Source organism: Microtus pennsylvanicus, chromosome 15 (assembly GCF_037038515.1).
Source record: "Microtus pennsylvanicus isolate mMicPen1 chromosome 15, mMicPen1.hap1, whole genome shotgun sequence".
Taxonomy (NCBI): Eukaryota; Metazoa; Chordata; class Mammalia; order Rodentia; family Cricetidae; genus Microtus; species Microtus pennsylvanicus.
Window position 1 is genome coordinate 33,890,683 of NC_134593.1, and position 16,418 is coordinate 33,907,100.

Below are 16,418 nucleotides of genomic sequence, written 5' to 3' on the forward strand. Positions count from 1 at the left end.
TCCTCCTCTTCTTCCTCTTCCTTCTTCTCTCCTCCTTCCTCTTCCTCACCGTCCTTCTCTTCTTCTTTCAAAAATGTCTTACTGTATACCAGACTGGTTTGAACGTGCAATTCTCTAGCCTTTACCTCTCAAGATAAAGTTTCTTTGCATCTTCCTGGGAATCCTGGAACTCCCTCTGTAGAACAGGTTGGCCTTAAACTCAGAGCTTCACCTGCCTCTGCCTGGGATTAAAGGCATGCATCACCACCACACTGCAGGTGTTCTACTGTTGAGTTGTTTACTTATTATGGCATTCATGCATATGTGTTTAAACATGTGTGTGATGATGTTGATGATGGTAGTGTGTGTGTGTGTGTGTGTGTGTGTGCAGGTCAGAGGAAGATTTTAGTATCAGGAGCTGTCTCTTTCCTTCCTCCCTCCCTCCCTCCCTTTCTTCCTTACTTTCTCTCCTTCCTTTGTACTCTTTCTTCTTTCCTTTCTTTTTATATATTTTTTTAAAAGAAAACAAACTATCTTTTTTTTATTATACATACCAATCCAAGTTCCCATTCCCTCCACATACTCTCCCACTCCACCCCCATCCAATCCTCAGAGAGGGTAAGGTACATTGCTTGGGGGAAGGTCCGAGACCCTCCCTACTATAGCTAGTCTGAGCAAGGTACCCATCCAAAGAGAATAGGTTCCCCAAAAGCCAGTACAAGCAGTAGGGATAAATCCTGGTGCCACTGCTAGAGGCCTCTCAGTCTGCCCCAGCCATACAACTGTCAACCACATTCAGAGGGACTAGTTTGGTTCTATGCTTGTTCCTTCCCTGTCCAGCTGGAGTTGGTGAGCTCCCATTAGCTCAGGTAGACTGTTTCAGTGAATGCAGTGGGTGTATCCATCATGGTCTTGACCTCTTTACTCATATTCTCATTCCTCCCACTCTTAAACTGAACTTTGGGAGCTCAGTCCATTGCTCTGATGCTGGTCTCTGTCTTTTTTATTTTATTTTTTTAAGACAAGCTCTACCATTGGCCTAGAACTCTGTGATTCGCTCACTGACTCTAGCGAGCTCCCAAGTTCTACCTGCCTCCGCCCCCCCACTTCCCAGGGTTGAAATTACAAGCTCAAGTTACCATGATCAGCTTTTCTGTCAATTCTGGGAGTTGCACTTGGGTCCTTGCACAGCGAACGCTTTGCCGACTGACCCATCTCTCCAGCTCCAGTCTCACCTCCTGATGACATCGTCCCTCTTTCTTCTTTCCAGGTTGTGCTGTGCTCCAGGTCAGCCCAGTGGCTGAGACACTTTCTGCCTCTCCTGTGGTGAGAGAGACCTGCAGACATGACTCAGATGAGTTCGTTATGTTAGGTGAGGTTTAGAACCTCCTTGCTTCCAACTCCCTCACATACCGCACAACTACCAGCCAACATCACATACGAGGCCATGTTAGGGATGTCTGAGAAAACCTCTCCCAGGATGCGGCGAAGGAGAAGCTGTTTCCTTGTGTCTGGCATCTTGATAATTGTTTATCTTACTTGTAAGAGCTAAACAAAAAAAATGCCGATATTCATTAGATCTGCTGTGTGGTTTTGATGAAGTTTATATAAAAATCCCATCTCTGGTGGTTACCTGGAGTCTCACCCTGTTGTCTGTAGGTGGTTAGCCACAGCAGGTTTCCTGGATGCAGGCTCCTATTTTTGTATTCTTATAAAATTAACCAAGTGAGACAGGCTAAAAGACCCTGTTACCCTTTCTTTCATTTTCTTGCAGAACTTGGGGAATGTAATGACATCACAGAAGGAGGCAGACGCCCTTGCAGCTCTTTAAAAAGGTACATGTCTTCTTGTGCTTACACACATGGACCGCTGGGGGTTTCTTCTTTTTTTCTTTTCTTTTCTTTTTTTTTAAAAGATTTATTTATTTAGACAGTATCCTGCCTGCAGGCCAGAAGAGGGCACCAGAGCTCAATATAGGTGGTTGTAAGCCACCATCTGGCTGCTGGGAATTGAACTCAGGACCTCTGGAAGAGCAGTCAGTGCTCTTAACCACTGAGCCATCTCTCCAGTCCCTCCCCGCCCCCCCCCCGCTGGGGGTTTCTTTGGAGCCACCATGTCCACTATGTCATCCATACTGGATATTGTGACCAGGTTAGCCACAAACAGGGTTCACAGATGGCTAGCGTTAATTGTCAGGTTGACAGAGTCCAGAATCACCCAAGAGTAGGGATCATCTTGACTATATTATCGGATGTGGGAAGACCCATGTTAATGGTGGACTATCCTCCGGACAAGGTGAGCTGCACTCTACGGGTGGAGAAAGTGCTGAGTGCGAGCTTGCATGCATTCCCTGTTCTCTTTTGACTGCTGTGCAGTGCGGTGAGCCGCTTCCCAATGCCTTGACTTCTCTACCATAGTGGACTGTCCCTTGAAGGACAAGCTAAAATAAATCCTTTTTGACATTCCTGGAGACAGCCTCACAGCAAACACTCCACGCCCCTGGCTCTAAAAATTTTTCAACCTCTTCTTCTGCAGTGTTCCCCCAGCCTTAGGTGTAGGAGTGTCTGATGATGTGTTTATTGAGATTGGACTCCACGACTCTGCATTCTGATTGGTTGTAGCTTTCTGTAGTCTCTGTTGCAAAGAGTTTTCCTGAGGAGAGGCAATGACTACACTTTTAACAACAAAGGTCTATAGATTGCTAAACCAGATTATGCTGGTTTAGCAAGTTAGTAGTGAAGGGAGGGAGGGGAAGGGAGAAGTTATAATTATACTATCAAAAATTTTAGCCAGGCTGTGGTGGTGCATGCCTTTAATTCCAGAATTAGGGAGGCAGAGGCAGGCGGCTCTCTTGAGTTTGAAGCCAGCATAGCCCACAGAGTGAGTTCCAGAACAGCCAAGGCTACACAGAGAAACCCTGTCTCAAAAAACAAAAACAAAAAACAAACAAACAAAAAACAACAACAAAGAAAAAGATTTAAAATTGTAAAAAGTAAAATAAATCCTTTCTCCTTTAAATTAATATTTTCTTAGGCATATGTATTTTATTTTTTATATGCATGGGTGTTTTGCACCTCAAGTTGCTTTTGCCCTTTTATCACAGCACCAGGAGAAGAAACTAATCCAAGACGATCGTCTAGAAGTCAGTCGGTCACCTCCATAACAGCAGTGTTGTTTGCAATGATAAAATACCCGAGACAACTAACTTACAGAGAGAAAAGGTTGTTTGTCTTTGTAAACTCAAAGACAAAATAGTGTCATTGACAGTGAGGGGTTTTTCTGGTTTTCTGACTTTAAATCCAGTGCTCTTTTCACTCTACCCCAGGTCTCAGTGGTCTTGACAAATGAGAGACTCTGCTGATTGTGGATGAACTGTGTTGCTTTAGATGCTCAGCTAATAACTATCTCGCACGATGGTTTTCTCAACCCACAGTTGAACTCCCAAAGATCCCAGCTATATAATGTATATGCAGTCGTCCAGCTTTTCTCTCTCTTGTGTTTCAGTGCAGCTTGTGAGTCAGACTTCAGTCCTGCTGGGCTGTTAGCCAGAGAGTTGTTCCGAGGGTTCTGGAAGTGCCAGGTGCTGTCGAAAGTCAATTCTCGGCTGCCAGGCTCCCTGACAGTGGCCAGCTCAGGAGTAAGTATGGAAGCCAGTTGATGGTGGAATGAAACGTTTTTAGTTTCTCACTTGGCCTGCTTGACTTAAAGGTTTCTGTTTCCTAGGATGGTTGATAGGCATCCCGAAGGTCTCAAAATGATTGTGAGCACCCATTAAACATCAGGGAATGTACTTAACACTTCGTACTACGGTGTTATTGTTTTTGAGAAAAAAAAAACGGTTTTACTGTGTAGCCCAGGCCAGTCTCGAATTACAGAATCCTTTTACTCCAGACTCCCTAGTGCTGGGATTACAGGCCTGCTAAAATGTTGTGACCCTCCCCAAGTATGCTGAGGTGTTGCTCTCATTTCCCCCCTCTTATTAGTCTTATTTTAAAGTGCTGGGAGACCTGAGCAGGGCTGTGGGCAGGAGGGTCAGTGGTGAAGCAGGTGTCATTGCTAGCTGACAGACATGAAAATATGCAAGATTTTACATGCAGGACATACCTCAAGAACATGAAGTGCCCTGGTGGTAGTAAATGCTAAAAGAAGTGTTGAAAAAACAAGAAACAAACAAACAAACAAAAACCACCTCCCTGGAAGAGCCAGGGTGGGCAGGCATCTAATTCTATCAGAGGAATTAAGCCTCTGGAGAGCTTAGATGGTGACCCAGGTGTTAGCCAGGTGGAGCCGGGGCAGCTAGACCCTGGCTAGTGGGTGAGTGTTCTTAACAAGGGCCCTTGGAACACACATGGAGGGGTCTGAAGCCCCATGAGCAGACTCAGGTGTGGTGGATAGTGTACGTGTGTGAGTGTGTCGGGGGGCTGGGGGGCTGGGATCCACGGGAACAGGTTTGAATGAGAATGGCCAAATTGCGGAGGTTTACTGGTTTGGAGGAGTCTGGATTCTAAACAACAACAGGAAAATGTAAGATTTTACAGTAAGCTGTTGAGCTTTGTAAGCCAGGGTTTTCTGCAGCAAGACCGTGGCAAAACTCTCTGATTGGCTGCTGCTTTTGTCACTAGAGGCCACTTCTGTCATGGAGTGGCCCTGGTCACAGAGCCCTCCTCACCACATGGGAAGTCTGGGAACAAATGAGCTATAAATGCTAAAACAGGTAGGCCCAGGCGCAGTGGCTAAGAGCGCGGATGTTCTTGCAGTGTGAGCTCCCAAGGCAGCTCACAAGGACAAGGAACTCCAGCCCCAGGGGTTCTGACACCCTCTTCTGGCCTGCACAGGCACCACGCACACAAACACACAGAATCATTTAAAAAAAAAAAAAAGAAGGGGGCACTCAGCTGGAATGTAAAGTAAAGTACCAGTGTCAAATCCTTTAGATCAGCTAAAACCAGTTCCAAGTTCTGGTGGTAAATTGTTATGGGAAACACACTGAAGAGTTCTTTTCAGTTAAGCTTCTGAAATGCTTTCTGAGGTCACCCCTGAATCCTCTCACGTGTCATGCAGGTGGAGAATGAAGATCGTGCTGGGCAAGACTTGGACTCCAATGTAGACACAACACAGGAACTCATGCCTAAGTCTAGGGTCCCAGGGGCTGAAGACTGGGTCCCCCCTCGATTTCAAATCATACTTACTGTTCACACACCAGTCAAGTAAGTGTGGATGCTGCCCGGAATCCGGGTTCTACTTGGAACACGTGATGGGGCCCACCTGATTCCTATGGAAGCAGATGAAGCGAAACCAATGTACTGAGGGACAAAGGAGATGTTTCTGCCTTTGGCGCTCTGTTGTGAGCTTTGGGGGTCGGCGGAGGCACAGAGGCGGTCCCATACGTTAGGAGGGTGACTCCCCTCCCCAGTTCTGAACGTTTCCTAGCACCTCTAGATCAAATCGACCCAAAGAGGATTTTAAGTGGCTGATACTGAAATCAAAACCAAAAGCAACGGTTTCAAATGATGAGACCATTCTCTTTCCCAGACCGGCTAGCATGCAATGAAAAGAACAATGAATGCATGCGAGTTTTGAGAGAAGAATTTAATCTCGAGGAGATTGTCCATAATTGAGAAACATAGCGGGACATGAGTAAAATCTTTATTCCATAACATCACAGGCTCTGAGACAGCTACAATTGAACAAGAAGGGAGTAAACTTATATTGTGTGTGCGTTATGTGGCCAGATGCTTTGTGTGTACATAGTAGTTCAATTGTGATTTGTCCTGAGAGTAGGTAATAGATTGCAGACAAAGGTGACAGGCAACATATTTGAGCCACGTGCAATTTTTCTGTTCTCGTGTTCCCTCATGTGAACTTCAGGGCTATGGAGCAACATTTCCTGAGCTCCAGGGAGGTGGTTCATGTGCCTTATCTTTGCCTACTGCCTTTGCTCTCAGACTTGGTGGAACCCAGGAAGACTGCTGTGCCTGGACAGAGCTTGCCCTCGGGGCACTGGGACAGTTCACTTTCTTTTCACAGGATAGCTTTTCTCTCAAATTTCCCAGAATCCTCTATAAGACATACGGATGGAGATTTAATGCATTAATTAACCTTGGCAATTTTTGTTGACTTTGGACTGCAACAAAAGTTTAAGTGTACCACTGTGCCCATAATTCTAGGTCACCATTGAAATTAGGGTACCGCTGTTCCCAGAACACTCTTCGCAGGAAGGAGCATTTGATAACCTGGCCTTGCGCCCTCTCTTCTTCTAATGTATATTGCATTTATTCATGTGTGACCTTTCTGAGCACGTCAGATTGTGTTGTGTATCCTCGGCTGTCTTTAGTGTACCTCTGGCTTCTATTCACAAGCAATGGGAAGCCCCAAGGACTCTACAATAGAAGAGTTCTTTGTGATACTGACTTCTAATTTGACAACTTTTAATTTGACTTTTAAATTAAAGAGTCCCATGTTTAACTAGACAACCATATTGGATCAGTATAAAATTCTCTCAAAATGAAAAAAAAATGACAAAATTAAGCACCCTATGCCAAGGAGCACACCATGACGCTGACTGCTTTGTTATCAATGAAAAAAAAATGCTGCCCTGATCAGCTCTGGAATGTTAACAGTTGCCACTTTCTGTCCTCAGGAGGGACATAGCGGTGGTGGCCCAGAATTTCTTCTGTGCCGGATGCGGGACTCCGATACAGCCCAGTAAGTGTGGGTTCTGTGCCGCTTGCCTGTTGCGTGGTAACAGTGCCGGAAGGCAGAGTTGGACTGTGCGTTGCTTTGGTGTGGGACAGGAGCCTTTTCGGTGTGAGCATGTTATGGTGGATTTGTGGAAGTGATGCTGTCTTTTACTAGAAGGCCACCATGATCCACGAAGCTGCGTGACTAGACAGGAGCCAGGAGGACCAGCATCCTGGCTGCTTTCTCCGCTAGGCACTTGGAGAACCCAACCCACTCCTGATTTAGGCGTTTGAACCTATTGCTTCCTCTCTGCAGAATGCCCTCCCTGGAGACTCTGCTATGACTCTTGGCTTCCATCACACCCTTACCCTCTTTTTCATCCCACTCACTCCTCTTCTTCCTCTCCCCCTCTTCTTCACTTCCTCCTCCTCCTCTTTACTCCGAGTTTTCCCTGGCTACCCCATGGGATGTGCCTACCTGGCCACATCCAGTAGTTTGTGTACTTCATTCAATCAGCCTCCAGACTGTTTACTCCCAACATGGCATCTATCCCTAGAACACTCTTAGCTTCCTGTACAGATTCTTATCTGTCTCCAAGAAGGCAGAGACATTGTTGGTTTTGTTCATTGTTCATCTCCAGCCTCAGGGCCATGCTGGCTCATAGATGATTTCCCCCCAGACACACCCACAGAGTAAACAAATGGCTCTTGGCAAGACTTCTCTAAGAGAGGACATGGTGACTCATTCCTGGGCTGGTCAAAATTCTGCAAACTTGTCTTCCCTGTGCAAGATTTTTTAGCTGAGACGGGGCCTTGCTTGGTCGATTTCAAGAGATTAGAAATGAAAGCAGAACCACCCTGGCTTCTTCTAGCTCATGAATGTACCACAGTCACAGAGAGTCTTCCTCAAATGACTCAGTTTTCTAGCTAGTCTACCAAGAAGCAGGTCTATTAGTTAATCTGTACATCCTAACGCCATACAAAATGTCAAATACATGACTCAAAAACTACGTAAACGCGACCGCCTCCATCGATCGTTTGATACCTTCCTAAATTCACTGAAATCCTGTCAGTACAGTGGGGAATCCTGCAGACCCCGCCCTCACAGCATCTGCTTCCCAGTTTGGAGGGCAAGATAAGGAAAGGGGAAGGCAAGACTGCTGTGGAATTGACAGTGGAGAAATTTAATCTGAGGTGGAGTTGGAGAGGGGAATGAGAGGTTTCATAAGGAGGTGATTATTTCCAGGACGTGGGGTACTCAGCACAGGCAAAGGGCCTGTGGCCATTGGGAAGCTGACTGAGGGGAGGAAAACCCTGCAGAGGAGGTACAGCGTAAGTTGGTGATGTCATCTCCCGAAGTGATCTAGCGATTCTCCTGAAAACTTTGTCTGATTCTGATTGTTTCCACCTTGAGTTCTGAGATCATTTAGACTTACAGAAGAGTTTCAGAAACAGTGCGAAGGGCTCCCAAGCCATCTTCCCTGGCTTCTGTCAATGCCAATCACAGGGCAATCATCACATCTGAGATGTTAAGGTTGGCTCAGTCCCCTCAGGTTAACTTCAGACTTTACCAGATTTCAGAAGACGGTGGCCATAGTCTTTATCCATTTCAGAGTTCAGTCCAAAATTCCATGTTCTTTTGACATTCTTCCTGAGTCCCCTCCAATCTTACATACAGGCCATTTCACCTTCATACCTCTGTTGGGGAGAGCCGTGTTATATCAGGAGGAAATTACTAGTCCCTTGTATCCTTCTGTCTCTTCCCATCATTCCAAGTCTGCTCAGGGATGCAGGTTACCAGGGCAGAGTCTGCCTTCAGGTGGCATGCAGAGTGCTGTAGTTTGTATGGTATAGCACACTACACCTGTCCTTCAGGTGGCATGCGGAGTACTGTGCTTTTGTAATTGGTTTTGCTGAAGATTTCACTGTTTAGCAAACCTCTCCCCAAAGGATAATTCAGTAAGTGCAGAGACATCAGCTCTTCCTCTTCTCCTTCAGCACCTGAACCCAGGGAGGAGCAGGACACCCTGGCTATACACTGGATGTCAACTGAGCTTCCTGTTCACTGCCTGTGTGTCTTCGCCGTCCTGTGTTTTCCCTAAAGAGAGAACATAAGCTCCTAAGTCACAGAATTATAAGCATAGAGTGACATATATTAACCTATAACCAGCTTGGGGAACAGGTTAAGTGCCCAGAGGAGACTCGTTCCTGCCATTCTTGGAGGCATTATTAGGGACATGGTCATCGGTGTCTGCAGTGCTATACAGTGTGCTAGGGCGTTAGTCACTGCCTTCCCATCCAATATGTTGTTCTTTCTCACCACGGAGCTAACAGACATAAGAACTAGAATTACACCTTGTGTTATCTCGACAACATAGAGGCACACATCAAAGCAGGAACGGCAAACACCAAGAGTTGGCTCATGTCCGGTGTTAATGCTGAGGGACGGCTGCACCGGAGAATTCGGCTGTGTTGTTTTCCTTCTGAGCCCAGGTTGTGAGGGCACCATATTGTCACCGCCATCCCTACATCTTTTGTGCATCAAAACATTTTATTAGAGATTTCAGAAGCACCATGTGTTTGTTTTTACAGATTCAAAAGTGCAAGAAATAAGTAGTTTTCCCCATGGCACAGAGATGAACATTGTTAGCTTTCTGGGGGAAGGTCTAGGTACTCTCTCTGTGCCCTCCTCCCTGATTTATATAGTCTAGGTACTCTCTTCCCAGTCCCGCAATATATATATATATATATATATATATATATATATATATATATATACATCCTAACACCATGAGTACCCCACTTTAGACTGTGATCTTCATGTGTGGGCTCTCCCCGAAGTCTCTGGATCGCAGTTTATTAGCCTAAGAGATTCTGAGCTGTCTTTGGAGTTCCTGTCAGTAGCAGGTGGCGCCTGCACACTCCACCAGATTCCCAGACCCCACGCAAAAGGTTCTCACTGCATTGCAGTTCACAGAGCCCGTTTTCCAAGTCCATTTCTCTGGCCTCTGTCTTATCCCAAGCAAAGTAACGAGTGGCCGTAGGGAAATCCCCATGCCCATGTCCCAGCTGTGTTGTCTGGCAGTTGAACCTGGCCTCGCCACTGTGTGCAGTGGTCTGAGTCAGAAGCTGGCGTAGGAGTGGGGAGGTGGCGAAGGGCAGATTCTTAGCATCATGAACAGGGTCTCACCCTCCTGCCCTCTACAGAGTTTGTGAAGCGGCTCCGGTACTGTGAGTATCTGGGCAAGTACTTCTGTGACAGCTGCCACTCATCTGCAGAGTCCTGGATCCCTGCGAGGATCCTGACCATGTGGGACTTCAGGAAGTACCCAGTCAGCAACTTCTCGAAATGGCTGCTGGACGGCATATGGCACCAGCCTGTCTTCAACCTGCAAGGCAGGCGCCACAGCCTCTATGCAAAAGCCAAGGAACTGGATAGGGTGAAGGTGAGTGGACGTCTCCAGGGAGGAGAAAGCAAGGGTAGGAAGAGGGTTCCCCCCATAGGAGGAGATGCCTGTCACTCTGGTTTCAGAGAGTCTCCCGCCCCTCAACAAGGCAGATAGGCTATAGAGTGAATGGTCTCTCCCCTGTGTGGGCCTTTTCCAAGGCTCCACAGAACCTGTGTCCATTCAGGATGCTGGATCACAGGATTCAGTTATGTTTCCTTGAAAGTTGATTTTTCTTGCCCACATAGTATTTCAAATAACTTTTTAATAAGTTAATAAGTTTTAATAAGTTATAATAAGTTAGTAAGTTTTAATAAGGGTTGTCATGTACCTTGCCAGTGGCCACTCATCTCATTCTCAGGGGTTGACTTCTTGCCTTAGGACATCCGGGAGCAACTGTTTCATATCAAGAAGCTGTTGAGGACTTGCAGGTTCGCTGACAGGTAGGATTCCCAGCGGGAACGCTCTCCCCACTCCAACCTCAGGTGTGCTTCCTTGCCTGGCTGCCACGGTTCCTCCGACTCCCTGGGACCTTTTATTCTTGACCCCCAGCACTGAAGGAAACAAACAAAAATGAGTCATTTTAATACAAAAAAAAAAGGACAGGAAAAGGATAAAAGCAAATACCTTGTGGCTGGAGTATACATAGAATATGAATCTATGCAATAGATGGCGCTGGACCCCTGCAATGGAGCTGTATCGTCCCTCCCACTTTCAGTGCACAGTTCATGGGCATTGAGGGTGTTTCCAATTGTGTCACCACCACCACGGTCCATCTGCAGAATCCCTGCCTCTTGCAAAACCCCAGCTCTGTAGCCATTCCGCCGTCCCCTTCTCTCCTCTTGCATCCCGGCCCCTGCAACCCACATTCTTTCTCGATGAATTTGACCTCTCTAAGTACTTTATGGATGTGGATCATAGAATAAATGTCCTCTTATCACTGGATTATTTCACCTCCGTGTCCTCAAGGTCCATCCACATAGCCCCGTGTGTCAGGACTCCAGCCCTTTTGAAGACCGAGTAGCATTCGGCTATGTGTGCATATTGATTTTTTTAAACCCGCTCACTAAGGGATAGGCTGTTGTCTGTCTCTTGTGAGTAGCGGTGTGAGGGTATCCAGGGCCGACTAAATGCCCCTCACGTAGAGGCAGGATGCGTGTCTCACTGAGTGAGATCATGGCTTCCCGAAACTACTTCTCAGTGCTTACCCTAGGGCTATCCTTACAGAGATGGGAAGAAATCTAGTTAAAATATACATTTAAAATAAGAAATAACATAGAAACCTACTAGGTGTTCTGTAAGAGGAGGATAGTTAAATTTACATCACAGACATTATCAAAAGCAAAAAGTTAGTAAAGGTTGAGACATGAATTTATGGACAGAGATTTTATGTGTGTTTCTGTGCAGGTGAAGGCCAAAGGTTGATGGTGGGTGTCTTATCAACAGATCTCCCCTTTATTATGCATACAAAGCAAGCATTATAGTGACTGAGCCATTGCCCAAGCCCCAAGAGAGCTTTTTAATTGGGAAAAAAGTGTAGGTGACTCAGGGAACTGTCTCCTCTCTGGCAGTGTGCTGAAGGAGTTTGAGCAGGTTCCCAGTCATCTGACTGATGAGTGCCATCTGTTCTCCATGGAGGACCTCCTCAGGACCAAGAAAGGACTGCTGGCACCCTTGCTTAAGGACATCCTGAAGTCTTCTCTTGCCCACGTGGCCAGCTGTGAGGTGAGGGATCACCTGGGACAGGTTCCTTTCCTAGTGCCAGGATCTAGGGAGGGAGATACTTCTCATTTGACTTTTGATCACATCTAACTTTCCCCATCCTGAGCAGGGAGAGCAATGAATCAAACAGAATCTTGTATTAGCTAACCAAAGGCTCTGCTGGGATGCAAGATAGGACCCTGTAGTTTCTTAGTTTGAATGCTTACACTCTGTTAGAGACCACTCTACCCTGAGCAGCATTATGGAATGTGGTTTTTCCTCTTCTTGTTGTTGTGATTCTGATATATTCTCCCAAAGGCTAAACTTATAGACATTAACAAGTCAATGCTTCTATGGTTCTGTGTAAATGGTAGCTCAGTTTGGCCAGCACAAGCAGCCGTGTCAACCTGTGACCTTAGATGCCTTCTTTTGCAGCTGTGCCAGGGGAAGGGCTTCATCTGTGAGTTTTGTCAGAGTACGACCGTCATCTTCCCGTTCCAGACCATGACTTGCATAAGATGCCCAGGTACTTTAATAATTTAATAACATCAGCTTCATGATCACTTAATTGCCAAGTAGCTAAATCCCAATACTAACTTCAATGGAATGATGCCTCAGCCCCTTATCTCCGTACAGGGCTCCGTGCAATGTGCGCTCAAGGGTGGATTGGAGGCAGTAAATTTTGGGGCCCACAGCAAGGCGTATTTTGCAGAGAGGGATAAAGAATGATATTTCTTGGGGTGTTGGATGGAGAGGATAGTCCCAGTTTGACCCATTGCCACCACCAGTTTTCACTAGATTACAGTTCCACCCAACTCTGAAGGGTCATCTCTGTTCTTAAAGCGTAGTGGTGGAATGAACCTGTGATTACAGAGACTGTCTTAGTTAGGGTTTCTATTGCTATGAAGAGACACAGTGACCACAGCAACTCTTACAAAGGAAGACATTTAACCAGGGTTGGCTTACCGGTTCAGAGGTTTAGTCTATTGTCATTATGGTAGGAAGCAGGGCAGTGTACAAGCACAAGCTTGGTGCTGGAGAAGGAGCTGAGAGTTTTATAATTTGATCTACAGGCAGCAGAAGACTGTCTTCCACACTGGGTGTAGCTTGAGCATAGAAGACCTCAAAGCCCACTCCCTCAGTGACACACGTCCTCCAACCAGGCCATACCTCCTAATAATGCCACTCCCTGTGGTCCAAGCATTCAAACACATGAGTCTATGGGGGGTCCATACTTATTCAAACCACCACAGAGACGAAATGGCTCTCAAAGTCTCAAACATTTGATACTGGCTCTTATATGCATGTGTGTGCATATATTCATATGTGTGGGCCAGTGCGTGTCCATGTGTGTGGAGGCCAGAAGCCACCCTTGGGTGTCGTCTCTCAGGCACAATCCATCTTTGTTTTTGAGATAGGGTCTCCCACTGGCCTAGAACTTACCTAGAATATGCTAGGTTGGTCCATAGTCCCTACAATCCTCCTGTCTCTGTCATCTCAACACTGAGTTACAGACATGTGCCGCCACACCCAACTTTGTATGTGGGCTCTGGGCGATTGAACCCAGGTCCTCATATTTACATGGCAAGTACTTTACCAACTGAGCTATCTCCTAGTCCTAATTATTTGTCTCTTTACAGATGGGGCTGTTGTGGGAATCCCATGCTCTCTAAATTCTGTTGTGTGCGTGGGAGGGATTTTCATGGGGAATCCTTTCTTCATATTTTATGTCAACACGGCCTCTTCTCAGGATATTCTAGTCTTGCAGACAAGTTCCCCAGAAAAGAGACTTCAGCCTGGGATTTCCAGTCCCGTGGGGATGTGAAAATAGCAGACCTGGATAGGGAGCAGTATTGAATAGGGGTAGGCTACAAGAAGCCCGGGGCCATCTTACAGATCTCTGGGTGGTAGTGGGTGTAGCATTTCAGCATTGACCCAGCTTACAGAGATAGCTGGATCTTCAAACTTTACAGCAACTAGTCACTGGATTCAGGCTAGTGCCGAGGAAAGAACATGACTTCAGATGAGGCAGCTCTGTCCGTTTAGAGACATTCCAGGAGCATGGATGCCACCTCGCAAGAACCATTAGCCACCAAGTTAAGACAAGGGGAACTGCCCCTAGTGCTTGGGCTGATCTGGAGGTAGGTGGCATCAACCACATCCACCAGGCTTCTGAGCCCCATTCATAGTCAAGAACAGTTGAGTCACTGATAGCCCTGAGAGTTTTGGCGGGGTTGATTTTTTTTTTCCTATAAGACCCTGTGTTCTGGACTCAGGGTCCCAGACCCATCCCCACCCCACACCTCCATGGGAACAAGTCTCCATCTGTATGTGGGAAATTAAGGAGCACATTTCTGACCACTGGCCCCCTTGCTTGCAGGGTGCAGGGCTTGCTTTCACAAACAGTGTTTCCAGTCTTCGAGATGCCCCCGCTGTGCCAGGATCACGGCTCGGAGACAGCATTTGGAGAGCTTGCCCTCTGTGGCGGGCACATGACGGCCCTGAAGTGTTTGTTCAAAGCGATTTATGACCATACCAAATTGTGTCTGCTCCTGGTAACATTGTTTCAGATACTAAGTACTTTATAGTAAGGGAGAGATGAAAATAATTCTCCTCTTGTAGATATTTAATGCTTTCAAGGACTGTGGAAGTTTTGTTACTAGGCATAAGGTTGTGGCTAAGGTTTTGTTTACAAATGTTTGACTTTTTTTTTTTGCTGCTACTGGCTGTTTGTAAAAAAATTTTTTTTTGTACTTAAGTTGTAGAGGGATAGCTGTTTTAAGCTAAATACAGAACGTATTTTTTTATGAACTGTAACTGACAAGGTGAAATACTTGGTTCCGCTTCCTTCAAAGTTGCTGTGAAATGGATTGGCCCCGTAAGGGAACACCGGACAACAAGGATTCTTGTTTGGCCAAGCTTTTGTTTCTTCAAGAAAAAGACTCCTATTGAATGTTATCTTGTGACTGTGTCAATCTCCTGTTTTATTTATCCCAAGATGTTCAAGGAATATAAGGCAACTCTTCTCTTAGGTTCCTTTTTAGATGACTGTTTCAGCCACCCACCCAGGTCCTGGTGAGATGTCATTTGGTGCAGGTGCCTATAGGTGGCGCTGTTTCAAGTGCAATACATTCAACCCCTTTGCCGGCTCTGTCCCATGCTAGCCTTGATGGTCTGTGCTAAGCCAAGGGAGCCAGAGGGAGAAGTCCATTCTACCTCTTCATGGTGAAACTTCATGGGTATAAAAAGAACGGAGCACAGAGATTCTGAAAGTGGAGCATGAAGGCCTGTGCCTGTAATCCCAGCATTCAGGAAGTAGAGGTGGAGAAAGTAGAGGCAGAGATTAGGACATTCTAGATTAACAGAAAATCCAAGGCCAGCCAGGTCATATAAAACCTGTACCTTTTTTTTTAATAAAAAAAAATCTTAAAGAGAATTGAATTTTAAAAACAAATAAATTCGGATAAAATATTCCTTTTCATTTGTTTGGTTTTTGTTTTGTGAGACAGTTCTTCTTCTTCTTCTTTTTTGTTTTTGTTTTTGTTTTTCGAGACAGGGTTTCTCTGTAGCTTTGGAGCCTGTCTAAGCTGGCCTTGAACTCACAAAGATCCTCCTGCCTCCTGAGTGCTGGGAGTAAAGGCGTAAAAGACAAGTTCTTCCTATGAAGCCCTGGCAGACGAACTTGCCTCCCGTCTCCCTGAGTCTTGTCCCGTCTCCCTCCTGTCTTGTCCTGAGTACTGGGACTAGAGGTATATGTCACTAACAACCAAAGTACTCTTAAACTCTTGACAAACATGTGCTCTCAATCACAACCTTAGAATCGTGACTTCCATTACGATGCATAGGAGTGATATTTCTCACACCTGTGGGAACCATTATAACCTCATGGCTTAGGTATGTGCGAGCAGGGAAGAAACAGATGTCACAGAGGAACACAGGGTACAGACCCCGTCACAGAAAGCAGGCAGGAAGCAGAGAGCTAGCCTGCCAGACCTCTGCGGCCCACCCCAGTGACACACTTCTGCCAACCACAAAGGCCCCAAAGGCTCCAAACCTCTGAGGTGAGGACCAACTAACTGTTCAAATGCCACAGGAACCTGGGCTGAGCGTGAGGACGCTTTGCATGTAAATACTAAGGACCAAGTTCTGAGGCTCACGAAACTGGTGAAATTCTTTTCCTACCGCTTCTCTTGGTTACACTTTCCTGGGATGGGTAAGCCTGCTTTTTCCCTCCTTTCTCCTGCACACCTTGTCCTAGAATAGCCTCAGGCTGACTGGCTCTCAACAGTACTCATCATATCAGCACATCGCCTAGCTCTATGTGCCCCAGGCTGAACTTCTCAAACGGCAAAGGCAGGCAGCGAAGGGCTGCAGGTGTCCCCAGCCCCGCCTACCAGTGTCCCCAGCGTGCTGCTGAGTGAGGGGGAAGGAGAATGAGTTTCAGCGAGATAATACCGAGCAGACTGAAGTAAGCACAGTGTCGTCCCTTGTCTGGACATTCTGTCGAGGGCTCTCCCATGCTTGTATTTAAGCAAGGTCTTAAGTAGAAATATGGGTGCATAGGGGACATAAGATTAAGCCTCAGTTATTGCATGAAGGTTCTGGGTCAGAG

At 46.3% G+C, this 16,418-nt stretch overlaps 1 protein-coding gene across 1 annotated transcript in view; it reads left to right on the plus strand.

Annotated features, from left to right (window-relative positions):
• Positions 1-14,762, plus strand: part of Rubcnl (rubicon like autophagy enhancer) — a 32,335-nt gene extending 17,573 nt beyond the window's left edge. The window contains exons 5-14 of the mRNA XM_075949717.1: positions 1,250-1,351; positions 1,754-1,814; positions 3,484-3,616; positions 5,041-5,186; positions 6,620-6,684; positions 9,867-10,105; positions 10,487-10,548; positions 11,677-11,830; positions 12,242-12,332; positions 14,187-14,762. Of these exons, the coding sequence (XP_075805832.1) occupies positions 1,250-1,351; positions 1,754-1,814; positions 3,484-3,616; positions 5,041-5,186; positions 6,620-6,684; positions 9,867-10,105; positions 10,487-10,548; positions 11,677-11,830; positions 12,242-12,332; positions 14,187-14,302 (1,169 nt within the window). The 3' untranslated portion in view covers positions 14,303-14,762. The remainder of the gene's footprint in view (positions 1-1,249; positions 1,352-1,753; positions 1,815-3,483; positions 3,617-5,040; positions 5,187-6,619; positions 6,685-9,866; positions 10,106-10,486; positions 10,549-11,676; positions 11,831-12,241; positions 12,333-14,186) is intronic.
• Positions 14,763-16,418: the final 1,656 nt, after the last annotated feature.